Source organism: Syngnathus floridae, chromosome 22, assembly GCF_059516105.1.
Source record: "Syngnathus floridae isolate MCC-2025c chromosome 22, RoL_Sflo_1.0, whole genome shotgun sequence".
Taxonomy (NCBI): Eukaryota; Metazoa; Chordata; class Actinopteri; order Syngnathiformes; family Syngnathidae; genus Syngnathus; species Syngnathus floridae.
In genome coordinates this window covers 1,928,008-1,950,162 of record NC_142434.1, presented here as the reverse complement: position 1 = coordinate 1,950,162, position 22,155 = coordinate 1,928,008, and the positions used below count along the sequence as shown (strand labels likewise).

The 22,155-nt window shown below is 46.9% G+C and overlaps 2 protein-coding genes across 3 annotated transcripts; one reads left to right on the top strand and one right to left on the bottom strand.

Moving 5' to 3' along the window:
- Positions 1-216: 216 nt before the first annotated feature.
- Positions 217-2,258, bottom strand: dnajb9b (DnaJ heat shock protein family (Hsp40) member B9b). The gene is made up of 3 exons (XM_088366433.1): positions 1,794-2,258; positions 1,301-1,547; positions 217-1,174 (listed from the first exon to the last, which is right to left on the bottom strand). Exons 2-3 carry the CDS (start codon positions 1,515-1,517, stop codon positions 747-749), a joined length of 645 nt encoding a protein of 214 aa, XP_088222559.1. The 5' UTR covers positions 1,518-1,547; positions 1,794-2,258; the 3' UTR covers positions 217-746.
- Positions 2,259-16,239: 13,981 nt separating this feature from the next.
- On the top strand, positions 16,240-22,153 carry scyl2 (SCY1 like pseudokinase 2). Of its 2 annotated transcripts, none has more exons than XM_088366422.1 (18): positions 16,240-16,676; positions 17,304-17,500; positions 17,569-17,726; positions 17,818-17,962; positions 18,034-18,183; positions 18,248-18,469; positions 18,533-18,649; positions 18,723-18,848; positions 18,914-19,090; positions 19,258-19,380; positions 19,475-19,588; positions 19,665-19,797; positions 19,867-19,985; positions 20,048-20,148; positions 20,216-20,282; positions 20,362-20,439; positions 20,501-20,623; positions 20,715-22,153. In XM_088366422.1, the coding sequence occupies exons 2-18, from the start codon at positions 17,324-17,326 to the stop codon at positions 21,282-21,284; spliced, it is 2,700 nt and encodes an 899-aa protein (XP_088222548.1). In that variant the 5' UTR covers positions 16,240-16,676; positions 17,304-17,323; the 3' UTR covers positions 21,285-22,153. The 2 variants fall into 2 exon arrangements, with proteins under 2 accessions (XP_088222548.1, XP_088222549.1); XM_088366423.1 differs by lacking the exon at positions 16,240-16,676 and adding an exon at positions 16,771-16,787.
- Positions 22,154-22,155: the final 2 nt, after the last annotated feature.

Here is a 22,155-nt window from a genome sequence, read left to right as displayed (position 1 = left end):
TGTTTATGCAGCATAGTTAATTTCCCACGAGAAACTTCTGACTGCACTTCTCTAAGTGACCACAAGACGGCGACAGTGTAACGCCTGAGAAAGCTACAATGTTCTGCCGTCACCATTCTCCAGCCTAAATTCCACAAACGCTAAAATTGTTGGATAAAAATAGTCATAGCATAGTTTTACAAATAATCACGCACAGATAAACAATAAAGAGCCACATCCTGTTGCAACTTTATTCCATTTTCAAACATCTTTCAATACACACACACTCACACACTCTCTCACACACACTCAAAGTGCAGACATTATTGAGACAGCACTGTCTGTGCAGAATAGGCAACATGAAGAGCAAAACGTGCTGAATATTGCACATGATCAGCTTGAGGTTTTTGAGTTTTTAAACATGAAAATATTGGAAAATATCTCCAGCAAAATATTGCATAAGTGCTTGGTTTTTTTTGTTTTTTTTTTTCTTCCTCCTCTCATCATTCAAATGTGTCTTTTTCAGCCCTGGCTTGTTCGAATACAAAGAGCCCAGTGCAGCTTGTTGAAGCAAAGATTACACGAGCTTCTGTCGATTCCTGAGCAAGTGAACAAGCTGACCTAATTGGAAGTGACTGAAATCTCACTTTGTTCCTTGAATACAAATCTCATACTGAAAGTCACCAAAAAACATGTGATAAATTGGCGTTAAATTGCCACACGAAACCCACCAGCGCCCCCTGTTAGTGTTTTACCCACTCCCCCTTTCAGGAGCACTCTGTGAAGGTTGTCACCATGTTGCCCCTCCTCTGCGTCACTGTCCTGCAGTGCTGCTTGGTAGAATGTTGGAATCTGCCATCATTCCTGGTAGTGTGAGCGTTAAAGGAGAACATCTTCTCCAAGTCTTCAAACATGTCATCAAACAGTCCCCCTCCTCCTCCAAAGGGACGCCTCTGTTGGTTCCCCGAGGCCTCGTGGAAGAACCTCTGGTGCGCTTGATGATGATGGGAGTGGAAGTGTTCCTGCTGCTGCTGCTGCTGACCGAAAAAATCAAAGTCCTTGAAGATGTCGTCCATGTTGAACGAGCGGTAGTGCTGCCGGAAGTTGTGATTTGCATTTCCTCCGTGCGCCGACTGGCCGTGGCCGAACTGGTCGTACTCTCGGCGTCTCTTATCATCTGATAACGTCTCGTACGCTGAGGTAAGACAGCAGGTGTAGTGAGTTTTGTGAAAACAAGAAATTCAATCTTGCCTAGTTCTGGAAATGTGTGTATAAGCTAACTTGCAGAATGATGACGTCACCGGAGGACCCGAGATCTTACCCTCAGCTATTTCTCTGAACTTGGCCTCGGCGTCCGCACCCTTATTTCGGTCCGGGTGGTACTTGAGTGCCAGCTTATGGAAGGCTTTCTTGATCTGGCGCTCCGAGGCGTCTTTGGGCACCCCCAGGATGTCGTAGTAGTCCCTCTTGGCTAAGATGAACTCGGAGATGAGCAAGATATGAAAGGCGAGCAGCAACACGCACTGCGCCGTGGCCATGACTGCTTTGGGGCTTCTTTTGTTGGGCACCTATAGCGGACGAGAACAATTTTGTTAACTTTAAATACGTCGAGGCAGAGTACGATTAAAGAACCATTACGGTCAAATGTTTTTGGCTAGTTTTTAACGTCACCCTTCCGAATCGAGTCGTTTACCCTCAGGATCAAGAAAATGACAACTCGCCATTTTGGATGGAAAGTGAGAACGTTTGGTGATCTTAATTTCTACATAAAATGGAGCTCAGTTAATTACTTCAAAAATAAGAGTGTGGCTTACCTGGGTCACCAAAGAAGCCAGGGACACTGCGTAGTGCTGCTGACAGCTCCAGCTGATACGAAGCCGCAAGCTAAGGTTTGTTGACGAAATGCATTCCTGAGAGGGAGCACCACGACTCGCAACGCTATTGGCCCATTCAGCGGACGCAGTGACTCAGAGCCCTCCGATTGGTCGAAATTGTCCACGTAGCTCCACGAAACAGAAATGAGCCAAGAGTACTTTATCTTGTGTTTCCGGTTTCGTTTTTAGGAAACAGACGTGTCGTCCGCCAGTTTGGTCTGGATTCAGGAGAGTCGGGTTCGAAGGATATGTTCTCATATTCATTTGGTTGCTCGGATTCAGGATGAGTTGACAAGACAAACTACATCATTAGTTGTTGCGAGTGAATGATGGGTTCAAAAGAACGAAACTTCTCAGTTCATATGACTTCAACCAGTAGGTGTCGGTAATGCCCAATGAAGCTGGTGCCACCTTGCTGTAAAACAAAACGAAGAAAATGACGTCACTTCCTGTCCACGCACGAGTTGCTTTTCCCGCTCACCAACAAACGAATCTGAGAGTGAACGAATATGTGAGTGAGTGATTCGCATTTCCAGTGAGAACGGATCAGTGAGGGACCGAATCCTGACTTTCCCGTTCGCGAACGAGTCAATGGCTCAACTGCCTTCCTTCCCGTGCATCAACGGATCAGTCAGTGAAGGTGTTTCGTCTCTCTCCTGGCGTGAGCTATGTAAGTCAGAATGTCGATTTGCCAAGGAAAGAAAGAACCACTCACTGAAACGCCACTTTTTTAATGCACGTTTTCTCCAAGCTAACGGCTAACTTTATTGTATTTTTTAACTTTTTATTCTATTTATTTATTTTGCACTGATCGGTTGGCACTTGCTGTCATGTGTGACAATGACAATAAAGATCTATTCTATTCTGAAGGGATGCGCCGTTATGCAAAAACGGGGAGATTATGCTTCTCTTTGGGTAACCTTGATTTTAAAAGTTAAAGTTCCAATGATCGTGAGCAGCAGCGGAGCCCCATTCAACCCCTTACACTGAGTGCCAAGCAGGGAAGAAATGGGTACCATTGTTATAGTCACTGGTATGACCCGGCAGGGGTTTGAACCCACAACCTCCCAAACTCAGGGCGGACACTCTCCTCTGAGGCCACTGAGCTGGTAAGCACTTGTATCGTAGTATAACACTTATAGTAGTTTTTAAATAACGTGTATGCATATATACGCCTAAATATTGTTATCCAATATATCTACTGCAATTTCAGATTGCTGGTTTGAAATTTACTTTTAATATTATTATTTTTAATAAACATTTATGTTAAAACTTGTCTGGTGTTTTATTCCTTGTTTTTTTTTTTTGGGCATGAAAACAAAAATCTGACATTTGGTTAACTGCTTAAGTAGCCTGTGATTAGGTACACCTCATGGACGCTTCAATAGGTACACTACACGAGGTAAAAAATAAATAAAAATTAAAAAAAAGAATAAATAAATAACAGGCCACTTAATTAGGGAAATATCATGGTCAAAGGTCACAGGAGTCAAGCTCTAGTCGTCCTCGGGCCACGTTCCAACATGTTTTCCAAGTGACCCTCGTTAAGCGCACCTGCGTGAAAAGTTTTAGCTACTGCAGAACGTGAAAGGAGCTAAAAGTTTTCACGCAGGTGCACTTAACGAGGGAATCACACGGACACTCCATTAGGTACACCGCCAGTTTCAAGTGTTCAAGGGTCACTTGGAAAACATATTGGAACGCGGCCCCGAGGACTAGAGCTTGACTCCTGTGACCTTTGACCATGATATTTCCCTACTAAAGTGGCCTGTTATTAGGTACACTTGAAAATGGCGGTGTACCTAATGGAGTGTCCGTGTGCTTCCCTCGTTAAGTGCACCTGCGTGAAAACTTTTAGCTCCTTTTGAACGTGAAAGAAGCTAAAAGTTTTCACGCACCTGCGCTTAACGAGGGTCACTTGGAAAACATGTTGGAACGTGGCCCAAGGACTAGAGCTTGACTCCTGTGACCTTTGACCATGATATTTCCCGAATTAAGTGGCCTGTTATCAGGTACACTTGAAAATGGCGGTGTACCTAATGGAGTGTCCGTGATTCCCTCGTTAAGCGCACCTGCGTGAAAACTTTTAGCTCCTGCGGAACGTGAAAGGAGCTAAAACTTTTCACGCAGGTGCGCTTAACGAGGGTCACTTGGAAAACATGTTGGAACGCGGCCCTTCGAGGACTGGAGGTCCACACAAGTGAAAAGTGCCACACCCGCCCTCACCCCCACTTTCTGATTGGCTGATCTGTGACATCACTTGGACACTCCATTAGGTACACCACCATTTTCAGGTGTACCTAATAATTCTATGGATTTTTTGTACGTGTCAAGAATGTGTATTTGACTACTTGCTCTTTATTTTGGGGGACACCAACACATTACACAACGTAAAACACATTTACATATTGTCATCTAAAGCAGTTAACCAAATGTCATATTTTTGTTTTCATGCCCAAAAAAATAAAAACAAGGAATAAAACACCAGACAAGTTTTAACAGGTTTTTAATGTTTATTAAAATAATAATAATAAAAGTACATTTCAAACCATCAATCTAATGTGAAATTGCAGTAGATATACATACACATAGTCATATAAACCAAATATCTGATTTTTATGTTTTAATTGGCGAATAAAGAAACAATGAATAAAACACCAGACAAGTTTTAACATAAATGTTTATTAAAAATAATAATATTTAAAGTAAATTTCAAAGCAGCAATGCAATGTGAAATTGCAGTTGATATATTGGCTAACAATATTTAGGCGTATATATGCATACACGTCATTTAAAAACTACTCTAAGTGTTATAAAATCAAGATTACCCAAAGAGAAGCATAATCTCCCCGTTGTTGCACTCAAGTTAGCCGTTAGCTTGGAGAAAACGCGCATAAAAGAAGCCGTGTTTCAGTGAGTGGTTCTTTCTTTCCTTGGCAAATCGTAAATCGACATTCTGGTTTACATAATCCAAGCCAGGAGGGAGACGCAACACGTTCACTGACTGATCCGTTGATGCACGGGAAGGAAGGAAGGCAGTTGACTCGTTCGCGAACGGGAAAGTCAGGAAGTCAGGAAAGTCGTTCCCTCGCGATGAACTGGAAATGCGAATCGTTGGTGAACGAGGAATGCAATTCAGGTGACGTCATTTTCTTCTTCGTTTTGTTTTACGGCGAGGTGGCACCAGCTTCAATGAGCATTACTGCTACCTACTGGTTGAAGTCATATGAACTTTTTAGAACAGCGAACTGCGCATGCGCCGCGGCTCACGATATGCTGACCGGGAGTTTTCTTTATATTCTTTCCCAAAGCCGTGGAAGAACCGAAAGAAATGCTTTCGCTGGGTAGAATTATTCTCAAAGCATCCCCTGATCTTAAGCTCCCAAGAGAGCAAGGAAAACTACTAAAAGAAAGAAATAGTCGTATCATTTTATTTCATCATATTTATTATAAATGTATTATTTATTCATAGAAAGGCCGGTCCGCAAAAAAACGTTGGGGACCACTGATCTATACTATTCGCATGTCAGCTACTCCATAAAATCACAAATATTCCATGCAATTTGACCGAGGCTTCCGTAGTGTAATGGGCAGTGCTTGGGGCTCTCAACCCAGCATCCCGGGTTCGAGTCTCAGTGGGAGCCAAAATTTTTATCATAGAAAATTTGCAACACAGTTGCTAGTGTGCTGCCCCATATAACCATACACCTCCTTAGAGCTAGGATTAGGGCTAGGGTCAGGTTTAGAGCTAGAGTTAGGGTTAGAGCTAGGGTTAGCGCTAGTGTTAGAGCTAGGGTTAGGGTTAGGGTTAGAGCTAGGATTAGTGCTAGAGCTAGGGTTAGGGTTAGAGCTAGGGTTACGGTTAGAGCTAGGGTTAGAGCTAGAGCTAGGGTTAGAGCTAGAGTTAGAGCTAGGGTTAGGGTTAGAGCTAGGGTTAGAGCTAGAGCTAGGGTTAGGGTTAGAGCTAGGGTTAGAGTTAGAGCTAGGGTTAGAGCTAGGGTTAGAGCTAGAGCTAGGGTTAGGGCTAGGGTTAGAGCTAGTGTTAGAGCTAGAGTTAGAGATAGAGCTAGGGTTAGAGCTAGTGTTAGAGCTAGGGTTAGGGCTAGGGTTAGAGCTAGGGTTAGAGCTAGAGCTAGGGTTAGAGCTAGAGTTAGAGCTAGGGTTAGAGCTAGAGCTAGGGTTAGGGCTAGGGTTAGAGCTAGTGTTAGAGCTAGAGCTAGGGTTAGAGAGAGAGCTAGGGTTAGTGCTAGAGTTAGAGCTAGTGTTAGAGCTAGGGTTAGAGCTAGTGTTAGAGCTAGAGCTAGGGTTAGGGTTAGAGATAGAGCTAGGGTTAGGGTTAGAGCTAGTGTTAGAGCTAGGGTTAGGGCTAGGGTTAGAGCTAGTGTTAGAGCTAGGGTTAGTGATAGGGCTAGGGTTAGAGCTAGGGTTAGAGCTAGTGTTAGAGCTAGGATTAGGGCTAGGGTTAGAGCTAGGCTTAGGGTTAGAGCTAGAGTTAGAGCTAGGGTTAGAGCTAGAGCTAGGGTTAGAGCTAGGGTTAGGGTTAGAGCTAGAGTTACAGCTAGGGTTAGGAATAGAGCTAGAGCTAGGGTTAGGACTAGAGTTAGAGCTAGGGTTAGAGTTAGGGCTAGGGTTAGAGCTAATGTTAGAGATAGAGCTAGGGTTAGAGCTAGTGTTAGAGCTAGTGTTAGAGCTAGGGTTAGGGCTAGGGTTAGAGCTAGGGTGAGGGTTAGAGCTAGAGTTAGAGCTAGGGTTAGAGCTAGAGCTAGGGCTAGGGTTAGAGCTAGAGTTAGTGCTAGGGTTAGAGCTGGGGTTAGGGTTAGAGCTAGGGTTAGAGCTAGAGTTAGTGCTAGGGTTAGAGCTGGGGTTAGGGTTAGAGCTAAGGTTAGAGCTAGAGCTAGGGTTAGGGTTAGGGTTAGAGCTAGAGCTAGGGTTAGGGTTAGGGTTAGGGTTAGGGTTTAGGGTCAGGCTAGCCCTAACTAGCTCTCAAACTTTTATCATAGAAAATTTGCAACGCAGTTACTCGTGTGCTGCCCCATATAACCAGAGCTAGGGTTAGTGCTAGAGTTAGAGCTAGAGCTAAAGCTAGGGTTAGGGTTAGGGTTAGGGTTAGAGCTAGAGCTAGAGCTAGGGTTAGGGTTAGGGTTTAGGGTCAGGCTAGCTCTAACTAGCTCTCAAACTTTTATCATAGAAAATTTGCAACGCAGTTACTCGTGTGCTGCCCCATATAACCAGAGCTAGGGTTAGTGCTAGAGTTAGAGCTAGAGCTAGGGTTAGGGTTAGGGTTAGAGCTAGAGCTAGACCTAGAGCTAGGGTTAGGGTTAGGGTTAGGGTTAGGGTTTACGGTCAGGCTAGCTCTAACTAGCTCTCAAACTTTTATCATAGAAAATTTGCAACGCAGTTACTCGTCTGCTGCCCCATATAACCAGAGCTAGGGTTAGTGCTAGAGTTAGAGCTAGAGCTAGGGTTAGGGTTAGGGTTAGGGTTAGAGCTAAGGTTAGAGCTAGAGCTAGGATTAGGGTTAGAGCTAGAGCTAGAGCTAGAGCTAGAGCTAGGGTTAGGGTTAGGGTTTAGGGTCAGGCTAGCTCTAACTAGCTCTCAAACTTTTATCATAGAAAATTTGCAACGCAGTTACTCGTGTGCTGCCCCATATAACCAGAGGTAGGGTTAGTGCTAGAGTTAGAGCTAGAGCTACAGCTAGAGCTAGGGTTAGGGTTAGGGTTAGGGTTAGAGCTAGAGCTAGAGCTAGGGTTAGGGTTAGGGTTAGGGTTAGGGTCAGGCTAGCTCTAACTAGCTCTCAAACTTTTATCATAGAAAATTTGCAACGCAGTTACTCGTGTGCTGCCCCATATAACCAGAGCTAGGGTTAGTGCTAGAGTTAGAGCTAGAGCTAGGGTTAGGGTTAGGGTTAGAGCTAGAGCTAGACCTAGAGCTAGGGTTAGGGTTTAGGGTCAGGCTAGCTCTAACTAGCTCTCAAACTTTTATCATAGAAAATTTGCAACGCAGTTACTCGTCTGCTGCCCCATATAACCAAAGCTAGGGTTAGTGCTAGAGTTAGAGCTAGAGCTAGGGTTAGGGTTAGGGTTAGAGCTAAGGTTAGAGCTAGAGCTAGGATTAGGGTTAGAGCTAGAGCTAGAGCTAGAGCTAGGGTTAGGGTTAGGGTTAGGGTTAGGGTTTAGGGTCAGGCTAGCTCTAACTAGCTCTCAAACTTTTATCATAGAAAATTTGCAACGCAGTTACTCGTGTGCTGCCCCATATAACCAGAGCTAGGGTTAGTGCTAGAGTTAGAGCTAGAGCTAGGGTTAGGGTTAGGGTTAGAGCTAGAGCTAGAGCTAGGGTTAGGGTTAGGGTTAGGGTCAGGCTAGCTCTAACTAGCTCTCAAACTTTTATCATAGAAAATTTGCAACGCAGTTACTCGTGTGCTGCCCCATATAACCAGAGCTAGGGTTAGTGCTAGAGTTAGAGTTAGAGCTAGGGTTAGGGTTAGGGTTAGAGCTAGAGCTAGACCTAGAGCTAGGGTTAGGGTTAGGGTTAGGGTTTAGGGTCAGGCTAGCTCTAACTAGCTCTCAAACTTTTATCATAGAAAATTTGCAACGCAGTTACTCGTCTGCTGCCCCATATAACCAGAGCTAGGGTTAGTGCTAGAGTTAGAGCTAGGGTTAGGGTTAGGGTTAGAGCTAAGGTTAGAGCTAGAGCTAGGATTAGGGTTAGAGCTAGAGCTAGAGCTAGGGTTAGGGTTAGGGTTAGGGTTTAGGGTCAGGCTAGCTCTAACTAGCTCTCAAACTTTTATCATAGAAAATTTGCAACGCAGTTACTCGTGTGCTGCCCCATATAACCAGAGCTAGGGTTAGTGCTAGAGTTAGAGCTAGAGCTAGGGTTAGGGTTAGGGTTAGAGCTAGAGCTAGAGCTAGAGCTAGGGTTAGGGTTAGGGTTAGGGTCAGGCTAGCTCTAACTAGCTCTCAAACTTTTATCATAGAAAATTTGCAACGCAGTTACTCGTGTGCTGCCCCATATAACCAGAGCTAGGGTTAGTGCTAGAGTTAGAGCTAGAGCTAGGGTTAGGGTTAGGGTTAGAGCTAGAGCTAGACCTAGAGCTAGGGTTAGGGTTAGGGTTTAGGGTCAGGCTAGCTCTAACTAGCTCTCAAACTTCTATCATAGAAAATTTGCAACGCAGTTACTCGTCTGCTGCCCCATATAACCAGCGCTAGGGTTAGTGCTAGAGTTAGAGCTAGAGCTAGGGTTAGGGTTAGGGTTAGAGCTAAGGTTAGAGCTAGAGCTAGGATTAGGGTTAGAGCTAGAGCTAGAGCTAGAGCTAGGGTTAGGGTTAGGGTTAGGGTTTAGGGTCAGGCTAGCTCTAACTAGCTCTCAAACTTTTATCATAGAAAATTTGCAACGCAGTTACTCGTGTGCTGCCCCATATAACCAGAGCTAGGGTTAGTGCTAGAGTTAGAGCTAGAGCTAGAGGTAGGGTTAGGGTTAGGGTTAGAGCTAGAGCTAGAGCTAGGGTTAGGGTTAGGGTTAGGGTTAGGGTCAGGCTAGCTCTAACTAGCTCTCAAACTTTTATCATAGAAAATTTGCAACGCAGTTACTCGTGTGCTGCCCCATATAACCAGAGCTAGGGTTAGTGCTCTAGCTCTAACCCTAACCCTAACCCTAGCTCTAGCTCTAACTCTAGCACTAACCCTAGCTCTGGTTATATGGGGCAGCACACGAGTAACTGCGTTGCAAATTTTCTATGATAAAAGTTTGAGAGCTAGTTAGAGCTAGCCTGACCCTAAACCCTAACCCTAACCCTAACCCTAGCTCTAGCTCTAACCTTAGCTCTAACCCTAACCCTAACCCTAGCTCTAACTCTAGCACTAACCCTAGCTCTGGTTATATGGGGCAGCAGACGAGTAACTGCGTTGCAAATTTTCTATGATAAAAGTTTGAGAGCTAGTTAGAGCTAGCCTGACCCTAAACCCTAACCCTAACCCTAACCCTAGCTCTAGCTCTAGCACTAACCCTAACCCTAACCCTAGCTCTAGCTCTAACTCTAGCACTAACCCTAGCTCTGGTTATATGGGGCAGCACACGAGTAACTGCGTTGCAAATTTTCTATGATAAAAGTTTGAGAGCTAGTTAGAGATAGCCTGACCCTAACCCTAACCCTAACCCTAGCACTAGCTCTAGCTCTAGCTCTAACCCTAACCCTAACCCTAACCCTAGTCTAGCTCTAACTCTAGCACTAACCCTAGCTCTGGTTATATGGGGCAGCACACGAGTAACTGCGTTTCAAATTTTCTATGATAAAAGTTTGAGAGCTAGTTAGAGCTAGCCTGACCCTAACCCTAACCCTAACCCTAACCCTAACCCTAACACAAACCCTAACCCTAACCCTAACCCTAACCACAGCAAGAGCAAGCCTAACCCTAAGCCTCAGCACAGCAAAAGCCAGCCTGAGCCTAACACAAACCCTAACCCTAACCCTAACCCTAACCACAGCAAGAGCAAGCCTAACCCTAAGCCTCAGCACAGCAAAAGCCAGCCTGAGCCTAACACAAACCCTAACCCTAACCACAGCAAGAGCAAGCCTAACCCTAAGCCTCAGCACAGCAAAAGCCAGCCTGAGCCTAACACAAACCCTAACCCTAACCCTAACCCTAACCACAGCAAGAGCAAGCCTAACCCTAAGCCTCAGCACAGCAAAAGCCAGCCTGAGCCTAACACAAACCCTAACCCTAACCCTAACCCTAACCACAGCAAGAGCAAGCCTAACCCTAAGCCTCAGCACAGCAAAAGCCAGCCTGAGCCTAACACAAACCCTAACCCTAACCCTAACCCTAACCACAGCAAGAGCAAGCCTAACCCTAAGCCTCAGCACAGCAAAAGCCAGCCTGAGCCTAACACAAACCCTAACCCTAACCACAGCAAGAGCAAGCCTAACCCTAAGCCTCAGCACAGCAAAAGCCAGCCTGAGCCTAACACAAACCCTAACCCTAACCCTAACCACAGCAAGAGCAAGCCTAACCCTAAGCCTCAGCACAGCAAAAGCCAGCCTGAGCCTAACACAAACCCTAACCCTAACCCTAACCACAGCAAGAGCAAGCCTAACCCTAAGCCTCAGCACAGCAAAAGCCAGCCTGAGCCTAACACAAACCCTAACCCTAACCCTAACCCTAACCACAGCAAGAGCAAGCCTAACCCTAAGCCTCAGCACAGCAAAAGCCAGCCTGAGCCTAACACAAACCCTAACCCTAACCCTAACCACAGCAAGAGCAAGCCTAACCCTAAGCCTCAGCACAGCAAAAGCCAGCCTGAGCCTAACACAAACCCTAACCCTAACCCTAACCCTAACCACAGCAAGAGCAAGCCTAACCCTAAGCCTCAGCACAGCAAAAGCCAGCCTGAGCCTAACACAAACCCTAACCCTAACCCTAACCACAGCAAGAGCAAGCCTAACCCTAAGCCTCAGCACAGCAAAAGCCAGCCTGAGCCTAACACAAACCCTAACCCTAACCCTAACCACAGCAAGAGCAAGCCTAACCCTAAGCCTCAGCACAGCAAAAGCCAGCCTGAGCTAACACAAACCCTAACCCTAACCCTAACCCTAACCACAGCAAGAGCAAGCCTAACCCTAAGCCTCAGCACAGCAAAAGCCAGCCTGAGCCTAACACAAACCCTAACCCTAACCCTAACCCTAACCACAGCAAGAGCAAGCCTAACCCTAAGCCTCAGCACAGCAAAAGCCAGCCTGAGCCTAACACAAACCCTAACCCTAACCCTAACCACAGCAAGAGCAAGCCTAACCCTAAGCCTCAGCACAGCAAAAGCCAGCCTGAGCCTAACACAAACCCTAACCCTAACCCTAACCCTAACCACAGCAAGAGCAAGCCTAACCCTAAGCCTCAGCACAGCAAAAGCCAGCCTGAGCCTAACACAAACCCTAACCCTAACCCTAACCACAGCAAGAGCAAGCCTAACCCTAAGCCTCAGCACAGCAAAAGCCAGCCTGAGCCTAACACAAACCCTAACCCTAACCCTAACCCTAACCACAGCAAGAGCAAGCCTAACCCTAAGCCTCAGCACAGCAAAAGCCAGCCTGAGCCTAACACAAACCCTAACCCTAACCCTAACCCTAACCACAGCAAGAGCAAGCCTAACCCTAAGCCTCAGCACAGCAAAAGCCAGCCTGAGCCTAACACAAACCCTAACCCTAACCACAGCAAGAGCAAGCCTAACCCTAAGCCTCAGCACAGCAAAAGCCAGCCTGAGCCTAACACAAACCCTAACCCTAACCCTAACCACAGCAAGAGCAAGCCTAACCCTAAGCCTCAGCACAGCAAAAGCCAGCCTGAGCCTAACACAAACCCTAACCCTAACCCTAACCACAGCAAGAGCAAGCCTAACCCTAAGCCTCAGCACAGCAAAAGCCAGCCTGAGCCTAACACAAACCCTAACCCTAACCCTAACCACAGCAAGAGCAAGCCTAACCCTAAGCCTCAGCACAGCAAAAGCCAGCCTGAGCCTAACACAAACCCTAACCCTAACCCTAACCACAGCAAGAGCAAGCCTAACCCTAAGCCTCAGCACAGCAAAAGCCAGCCTGAGCCTAACACAAACCCTAACCCTAACCCTAACCACAGCAAGAGCAAGCCTAACCCTAAGCCTCAGCACAGCAAAAGCCAGCCTGAGCCTAACACAAACCCTAACCCTAACCCTAACCACAGCAAGAGCAAGCCTAACCCTAAGCCTCAGCACAGCAAAAGCCAGCCTGAGCCTAACACAAACCCTAACCCTAACCCTAACCACAGCAAGAGCAAGCCTAACCCTAAGCCTCAGCACAGCAAAAGCCAGCCTGAGCCTAACACAAACCCTAACCCTAACCCTAACCCTAACCACAGCAAGAGCAAGCCTAACCCTAGCTCTGGTTATATGGGGCAGCACACGAGTAACTGCGTTGCAAATTTTCTATGATAAAAGTTTGAGAGCTAGTTAGAGCTAGCCTGACCCTAAACCCTAACCCTAACCCTAACCCTAGCTCTAGCTCTAGCTCTAACCCTAATCCTAGCTCTAGCTCTAACCTTAGCTCTAACCCTAACCCTAACCCTAGCTCTAGCTCTAACTCTAGCACTAACCCTAGCTCTGGTTATATGGGGCAGCAGACGAGTAACTGCGTTGCAAATTTTCTATGATAAAAGTTTGAGAGCTAGTTAGAGCTAGCCTGACCCTAAACCCTAACCCTAACCCTAACCCTAACCCTAGCTCTAGCTCTAGCACTAACCCTAACCCTAACCCTAACCCTAGCTCTAGCTCTAACTCTAGCACTAACCCTAGCTCTGGTTATATGGGGCAGCACACGAGTAACTGCGTTGCAAATTTTCTATGATAAAAGTTTGAGAGCTAGTTAGAGCTAGCCTGACCCTAACCCTAACCCTAACCCTAACCCTAGCTCTAGCTCTAACCCTAACCCTAGCTCTAACCCTAACCCTAGCTCTAGCTCTAACCTTAGCTCTAACCCTAACCCCAGCTCTAGCTCTAACCTAAGCTCTATCTCTAGCACTAACCCTAGCTCTGGTTAAATGGGGCAGCACACGAGTAACTGCGTTGCAAATTTTCTATGATAAAAGTTTGAGAGCTAGTTAGAGCTAGCCTGACCCTAACCTTAACCCTAACCCTAGCTCTAGCTCTAGCTCTAACCCTAACCCTAACCCTAGCTCTAGCTCCAGCTCTAACTCTAGCACTAACCCTAGCTCTGGTTATATAGGGCAGCACACGAGTAACTGCGTTGCAAATTTTCTATGATAAAAGTTTGAGAGCTAGTTAGAGCTAGCCTGACCCTAACCCTAACCCTAACCCTAGCTCTAGCTCTAACCCTAACCCTAACCCTAGCTCTAACCCTAACCCTAGCTCTAGCTCTAACCTTAGCTCTAACCCTAACCCCAGCTCTAGCTCTAACCCTAGCTCTAACTCTAGCACTAACCCTAGCTCTAGCTCTAACCCTAGCTCTAGCTTTAACCCTAGCCCTAGCCTTAGCTCTAACACTAGCTCTAACCCTAATCCTAGCACTAGCTCTAACCTTAGCTCTAACCATCACCTTAGCTTTAACCCTAGCCTTAGCTCTAACCCTAGCTCTAACTAGCACTAACCCTAGCTCTAACCCTAAACCAAGGTCTGGCTCTAACCCTAACCCTAGCTCTAGCCCTAACCCCAGCTGTAGCTCTAACCCTAGCTCTAGCTTTAACCCTAACCCTAGCCCTAACCCTAGCCCTAGCTCTAACACTGGCTCTAAACCTAACCCTAACCCTATCTTTAACCCTAACCCCAGCCCTAGCTCTAACCCTAGCTCTAACCCTAACCCCAGCTCTAGCTCTAACCCTAGCCCTAGCTCTAGCTTTAACCCTAACCCTAGCCTTAGCTCTAACACTAGCTCTAAACCTAACCCTAGCACTAACCCTAATCCTAGCTCTAGCCCTAACCTTAGCTCTAACCCTAACCTTAGCTTTAACCCTAGCCTTAGCTCTAACCCTAGCTCTAACTAGCACTAACCCTAGCTCTAACCCTAAACCTAGGTCTAGCTCTAACCCTAACCCTAGCTCTAACCCTAACCCCAGCTCTAGCTCTAACCCTAGGTCTAGCTCTAACCCTAACCCCAGCTCTATCTCTAACCTTAGCTCTAGCTCTAGCTTTAACCCTAGCCCTAACCCTAGCCTTAGCTCTAACACTAGCTCTAAACCTAACCCTAACCCTAATCCTAGCTCTAGCCCTAGCCTTAGCTCTAACCCTAGCACTAACCCTAGCTTTAAACCTAACCCTAGCCCTGGTTATATGGGGCAGCACACGAGCAACTGCGTTGCAAATTTTCTATGATAAAAGTTTGAGGTCCCACTGAAAGTCGAACCCAGGTTGCTGGGGGGAAAGCCCAGAGCACTAACCACTACACTAAGGAAGCCTCGCTGAATTTGCATGGAATATGTATGATTTTATGGAGCAGCTCACAAGCGAATAGATCACTGAAGACTCCACAGCAGATGTCATCACAGCACATTGTGTACACGAACACCTAGCAAAGTGCAATTTAAAATGACACTTTCGAAGTACCCAAAGTTAAACTTACAAATGTTTTCAGTGAACCGATTCTAAAGATTCAATTCACTTGAAACTGGAATGCACATCACTAGTACAAAACAGTGCAGACGACCGCAAACTATATGGTCTAAATAGCCGACTGGTTGATGACATGGGCTCTTACGTGGGATAGATCCTGGTTCAAGCCCAGGTAAGAGACTATACTTAAATGTGCTTTTATTGTGCAATTAACCCTTTATTTATTTATTCTTTTTTTAACCTCGTGTAGCGTACCTATTGAAGTGTCCATGAGGTGTACCTACACATATTGTCATATAAAGCAGTCTGATTTTTATGTTTTAATTGGCGAATAAAGAAACAAGGAATAAAACACCAGACAAGTTTTAACATAAATGCTTATTAAAAATAATAATATTAAAAGTAAATTTCAAACCAGCAATCTGAAATTGCAGTAGATATATTGGATAACAATATTTAGGCGTATATATGCATACACGTTATTTAAAAACCACTATAAGTGTTATACTACGATACAAGTGCTTACCAGCTCAGTGGCCTCAGAGGAGAGTGTCCGCCCTGAGTTTGGGAGGTTGTGGGTTCAAACCCCTGCCGAGTCATACCAGTGACTATAACAATGGTACCCATTTCTTCCCTGCTTGGCACTCAGTGTAAGGGGTTGAATGGGGCTCCGCTGCTGCTCACGATCATTGGAACTTTAACTTTTAAAATCAAGGTTACCCAAAGAGAAGCAAAATCTCCCCGTTTTTGCATAACGGCGCATCCCTTCAGAATACAATAGATCTTTATTGTCATTGTCACACATGACAGCAAGTGCCAACCGATCAGTGCAAAATAAATAAATAGAATAAAAAGTTAAAAAATACAATAAAGTTAGCCGTTAGCTTGGAGAAAACGTGCATAAAAGAAGTGGCGTTTCAGTGAGTGGTTCTTTCTTTTCTTGGCAAATCGACATTCTGACTCACAAAGTTCACGCCGGGAGGGAGACGCAACACCTTCACTGACTGATCCGTTGAAGCACGGGAAGGAAGGAAGGCTCGTTCGCGAACGGGAAAGTCAGGAAGTCAGGAAAGCCGTTCCCTCACTGATTCGTTCTCGCGATGAACTGGAAATGCGAATCACTCACTCACAGATTTGTTTGTCGGTGAACGGGAAATGCAATTCACGACTCGTTCGTGAAGGGAAAGTGACGTCATTTTCTTCTTCGTTTCGTTTTACGGCGAGGTGGCACCAGCTTCAATGGGCATTACCGACACCTACTGGTTGAAGTCATATGAACTGAAAAGATTCGTTCTTTTGAACCCATCGTTCACTCACGAGCCAACACTACACTGCAGGTGTGTGACGTGAACGCGCAGCCCACAGCGGAGCTCCAAAGAAGGAACGAGCGACTCACTTTATCAATATGACCAAATCTATTGTATTCAAACAGGCTTTGGTCGAATGGTTAACGTCATTGCCTTCGATAAGATGGAATGATGGTTCGAGACATTTCCTTATTCATGGGCTTCTTTTCTTGAGTATTGCAAAATAGTGAGCCGCCCAGACATCCGTGACGTCACCTTTGGTTCATCAAAGCCGGAAGTAGCATTGTCAGACGTCCTAGCATGCTAGCATGCTAGCACATTCTGCAGGCTAGAAAACATGAGGGCTGTGAGTCGCACAAGCCAGTGACAGCGCTCCTCGGGGAGTGGGCTTTTTCCCAAGGAGTCACCTGGAGACATCTTGTCCTACATTCGTGTAAGTTACCGCGAGGAGACCAAATAGCAGTTGGCGACCCTTGATCGTTACGACTTCGGTGTTACTGCGCATTGTCAGCTAGTTAGCTTCGCTTCACGACTGCCGCGGTCGGTGAGTCACTCCAGGGATGTTAAATCGAAATATTTAATCACTAACTCAAAGTGTGCTTTAACTTCACGGGTTGTACAAATGTCAGCGAGCCAGGGGGTCACCTGTCCTAGCCCCGACGAGCTCGGCATCAATAATGCTACTTCCGTGATTTATTCTTTTTCAAATACGATTTAACTCATCACCAATGTGTTTAAATTACCACTGAAAATGTTTCTGGCATACATTCGGATTGATTTAGATTTCCAAGTGATTGCAAAAGGACAATATTGTACAGCCTCAGTTTCTAATTCATGTCTACCTCCATCAAATAAGATGCTTAATTTAGCCCACTGCACAGTGACATCAACATTTATTCAACTTCTTTCAGACTTATCGTTGCGTAACCTGGCATCAACTTCCCTTTTCAATCGTTTTGAAAGCCTTATTTGGCGAGACGTAGCTCAAAGACATTTCTCGAAAGAAAAATGATCAACTTACCTAACACGAGCTCCGAACCGGGCCCGTTCTTCCTTCCAGCTGCCCGCTCCGGCCTCAACATGGAGTCCATGCTGAACAAGCTGAAGAGCACCGTCACCAAAGTGACGGCCGACGTCACGAGCGCCGTCATGGGCAACCCGGTCACGCGAGAGTTCGAAGTGGGCCGACACATCGCCAGCGGCGGTCCGGGGATGTGCTGGAGGATCTACAACGGCACTAAGAAGTCCACCAAGCAGGTGCGTCGTATGATACTACTCCTTCGTAGGAATAGAATTGCTCACAAGATGTTTTGGGGCATTTCCAGGAAGTGGCTGTATTTGTTTTTGATAAGAAGATGATTGATAAGTACCAGAAGTTTGACAAGGACCAAATCTTGGACTCCTTGAAGCGAGGGGTGCAACAGCTGACCCGACTGCGACACCCCCGTCTCTTGACCGTTCAGCATCCTCTGGAGGAGTCTCGGTGATTTACCCGTTTAGTTTTTGTCGTCGTTATAGCCACAAGTTCTGCTCATTTCGACAGATCGTAAAATGTGTCAATGTTTCTTCTCCAGAGACTGTCTGGCCTTCTGCACGGAGCCGGTCTTCGCCAGCCTGTCCAACGTGCTGGGCCACTGGGACAACCTGCCTAGCCCCGTGCCCAACGACATCAAGGAGTACAAGTTGTACGACGTGGAAACCAAGTACGGCCTGCTCCAGGTGAGAGGAAAAAAAATCCCCAAACTGATTCAAAATCGGGTCTTTGAGTCTCCTTTTCATTGTCATTTTAGATCTCGGAGGGTTTGTCCTTCCTGCACAGTGGAGTAAAGATGGTCCACGGGAACTTGTGTCCGGAGAACATCATTCTCAATAAGAGTGGATCGTGGAAAATTATGGGCTTTGATTTCAGTATTTCATCCAGCAATCCGTCAGACGCTGATGTGAGTGAAAAGAGACACAATCCACTTTTTCGAAACGAGTTCATAAGATTCATTTTGTCGACAGCCCAAATACTCGTGTAAGGAATGGGAACCCAACCTGCCGCCGCTGTGCCTGCCCAACCCCGAGTACCTGGCCCCCGAATACATCCTGTCGGTCAGCTGCGACACGGCCTCCGACATGTACTCGCTGGGCGTGGTGGCGCACGCCATCTTCAACGAGGGCAAGCCCGTCTTCGCCGTCAACAAGCACGACATCTTCAAAAGCTTCAGCCGGCAGTTGGATCAGGTGACCGCCGAGGGACGACCACTCAAAACCGGTTGACGTGCTGACCATTTTGTTTTGTCGCAGCTCACCAACATAAGTCCGGCGCTGTTGAACAAGATTCCAGAGGAGGTGCGCGACCACGTGAAAATGCTCCTCAGCGTCACGCCCAACGTGCGCCCCGACGCCGACCAGATCACCAAGGTCGGCCTCGACGCCTGATGATCATCCTCGTCTCGCGCCCGTCTAATAAATTCCTCCCGTCTGAATGAAACAGATTCCATTTTTTGACGACGTGGGGGCGATGACGCTGCAGTACTTTGACTCGCTCTTCCAGAGAGATAATCTGCAGAAGTCTCAGTTCTACAAGAGCCTCCCCAAAGTCCTGCCAAAACTCCCCAAGGTAAACCTTAGATGAATGGCATCATGAGAATGGAAAATGAGAATTGGCCGCTTTGTCTCTATAAGAGAGTGGTGGTGTACCGCATCCTTCCCTCGCTCACCTCGGAGTTCGTCAACCCGGACATGGTCCCCTTCGTGCTGCCCAACGTGCTGCTCATCGCCGAGGAGTGCACCAAGGACGAGTACGTCCGCTTCGTCCTGCCCGACCTCACGCCCGTCTTCAAGCAGCAGGAGCCCGTCCAGGTAGACCGCACACACACACTCAGCGGCCGCTTCGTCTCTTTATCCGACGTGTCTTTCTATCTCCTCCCATGCTTCTTAAGGCTAGTAACATGGTAGGTGCTCAGCCAGTGTTTGACCTTCTTGCACAGGAAGTGCATTTCTAACTCCCTGCCTGTGCCCCCATGCAGATTCTGCTGATCTTCCTGCAAAAAATGGACCTGCTCTTGACCAAAACGCCGGCCGAGGACATCAAGAACAGCGTGCTGCCGATGGTTTACCGAGCCCTGGAAGCACCTTCTGTGCAGATCCAGGTGGCCATTTTGTGTCTTTGTTAGCATCGCGGGACGACTTCTTTAAATAGTTGTTTCGAGTTTGACCTGATTTACGTGCCGCGCCGTCTTCCAGGAGCTGTGCCTCAACATCATTCCCACGTTCATCAACCTGATCGACTACCCCTCCATTAAGAACTCCCTCATCCCTCGCATCAAGTCCGCCTGCCTGCAGACGTCCTCGCTCGCCGTGAGTCTTTTTCCGCCCGCACCGGAAACACACGTGAGCCCGTCGTGATGTTTCCCTTCATGTGGCCGCCGCGTAGGTGCGCGTCAACTCGCTGGTGTGTCTCGGGAAGATCCTGGAGTACATGGACAAGTGGTTTGTCATTGATGAGATCCTGCCCTTCCTGCAGCAGATCCCCTCCAGGGAGCCGGCGGTGCTCATGGGAATCCTGGGTGAGTTTTTAATCCTCAGCTTTCTGATTTTGTTTTTTGAGGGGCGCCACCTCACTGTCACCCCTTTAGGAATCTACAAGTGCACCTTCAGTCACAAGAAGCTGGGCATCCCCAAGGAGAACCTGGCTGCCAAGACTCTGCCGTACTTGGTTTCACTTAGCATTGACAACAACCTCAACCTTAATCAGGTAGGATTTTTTATTTTGTGTAAAATCAAGGTTCCAGTCATTAAATGTATTTTTCATTTCAGTTCAATTCGTTCATGGTGGTCATCCGAGAGATGCTGAGCCGCATGGAGGCCGAGCACAAGACCAAACTGGAGCAGCTGCACATCATGCAGGAGCAGCAGAGGTGATTTACATTTGAAACGTTGACAACATAAAAGCAACCTTCTTCCTCTAAAATTGCTTCCCGTCAGGAGTTTGAACATCTCCGGCACAGAGAAGCCATCAGAGGAGACCAAGGGCCCGCCGTCGTCGCACCAGGTGTGTTTATTTCCTGGTCAAGAGCAAGAAATAATACTTTAATTTCATTGTTAATCAAAGCACAATTATGTTTTTTCAGATCGATGACATCTTCGGCAGCACGGGGCTGAACGGCAAGGAGAACGGATCCTCGGCGGCACCCCCGCAGCCTAACAGAGTAAGATGACCACTTTTTTTTGTTCTTTTTACAAGCATCTGGTCATCAACGCTCTCTTTAGATGTCTCTGACTCTGGAGGAGAAGCAGCGACTGGCTAAGGAGCAGGAGCAGGCGGCCAAACTGCGGAGTCAGCAGCCACTGGCGCCACAAAGTATCAAACCGACCACGTCTGCCAACTCACAGGTATTTTTTTTTTTGCAATCTATCACTCCAACACACTTCCTTGACGCTGATTATTCTACTACTCTATTTCTTGTCCTTTTTTTTTTTCCAGGCAAAAGATCTGACCAGCAGCTTGCTCACTAACATGGCGTCCCTGAACAGTATGTCCTTGAGCAACACGCCTCGAGCACCTATGTCGCAGGCACCCGCCGCCATGTCCCCCTTCCCCTCCTCCTCCTCCATGGGCCCCCCGGTGTCCAACGGCTTCAACCCGGCCATGGGCTTTCCCGCGGCGGGCGTCGGGATGAGCATGAGGCCGCCGGGTTCCGCCATCTACGGTGGCGGCATGGCCTCCACCACCAGCACCCCCAACTTTGGCGCCCTGGCGCAGAACCAAGGCCAGATGAACATGTCAGCGCTAGACAGCCTTTTCACATCCAACAAGCCCAAAGTCTCCCTCAACCAAATGGCGCCCTTAGGCGGAACCCCTTGGCTGGGCCAGTTCTCTCCGGGGCAGAACGCTCAGCCCGCTTTGCAGGGGGCTCCGTCGGCGGCATTCGGGATGCAAGCGAACCCTTTTTTCAGCCCGCAGAACTTCTCTCAAACGACCGCTGGCGCCAACCAAAGCGGACTGAAGCACGGTACGTCCGCCAACACCGACCTGAAAGACTTATTTGGCTGAAAAGATCCACTGTGAAGTAGAACGAAAAGGTCCACTTTTGCTGTGTCTATTTTTGATCGCGCTCACATTCTGCACCTCATTTGTATTTGAAGGGCGACGTGTTACTTCTTGTATGCTGTCTTCTACAAAGCTGTGGGTTTCTTACTCTTTTCTACTTGATGTTCTTAAGGGGTGCACATGGGAGTTGAGAGTTACTTTTTGAATCGGAGTTACCTTATTCAGACTCTTTGAGGACATCCGGGAGGGAGGTAGCTGGACGTGTAGCATCCGGGAAGTTGGGCCTTTTTCCACGACCGCTTCCATGGCAACAGTCTCCAGCAGCAGTGACCTAATACACCCATTTACATTTCCACTTCTTTTAAATGCAGTATGACTGGAGTATCACTTGTCGCTAGATGCTAATGCTAACAAGGCGCATTGTAGGCTCTTGTGCCTTACAGGGTTAAGCTTGTATTGATTGTCTTTTTTTTTTCTTTCAACCTCCCAATTTAGCTTTTGTCTTCAAATCATTCCTGTTTTACACATCTTCAATTTTAAATAGTGAATGAAGTCAATCTATTTAGTTCTGTGCACTTTTCAAAAACTTTTTAATTGGATGCTCCTTTACAGTTTTAGTTGGGTGTGAGAGAGAATTTGAGAGGCCTTAGGTGATGACGCTTGTGCAATATTAATGATTCTTTGTGATGGTTCATACTGGACTGATTGGCCACACAGCTCATTAAATACTGGTTCCGTTGAAAGCTTCTGGTCATTCCAATTTTGCATCTCCCAAACTCCACTGCTGGCATTTGTGTGTTATTTGTGATTTCATAATGATCTGAGGTGGTTCAATGAAAATGTGTACATATAAAGGAAAATATACAATCGTTCG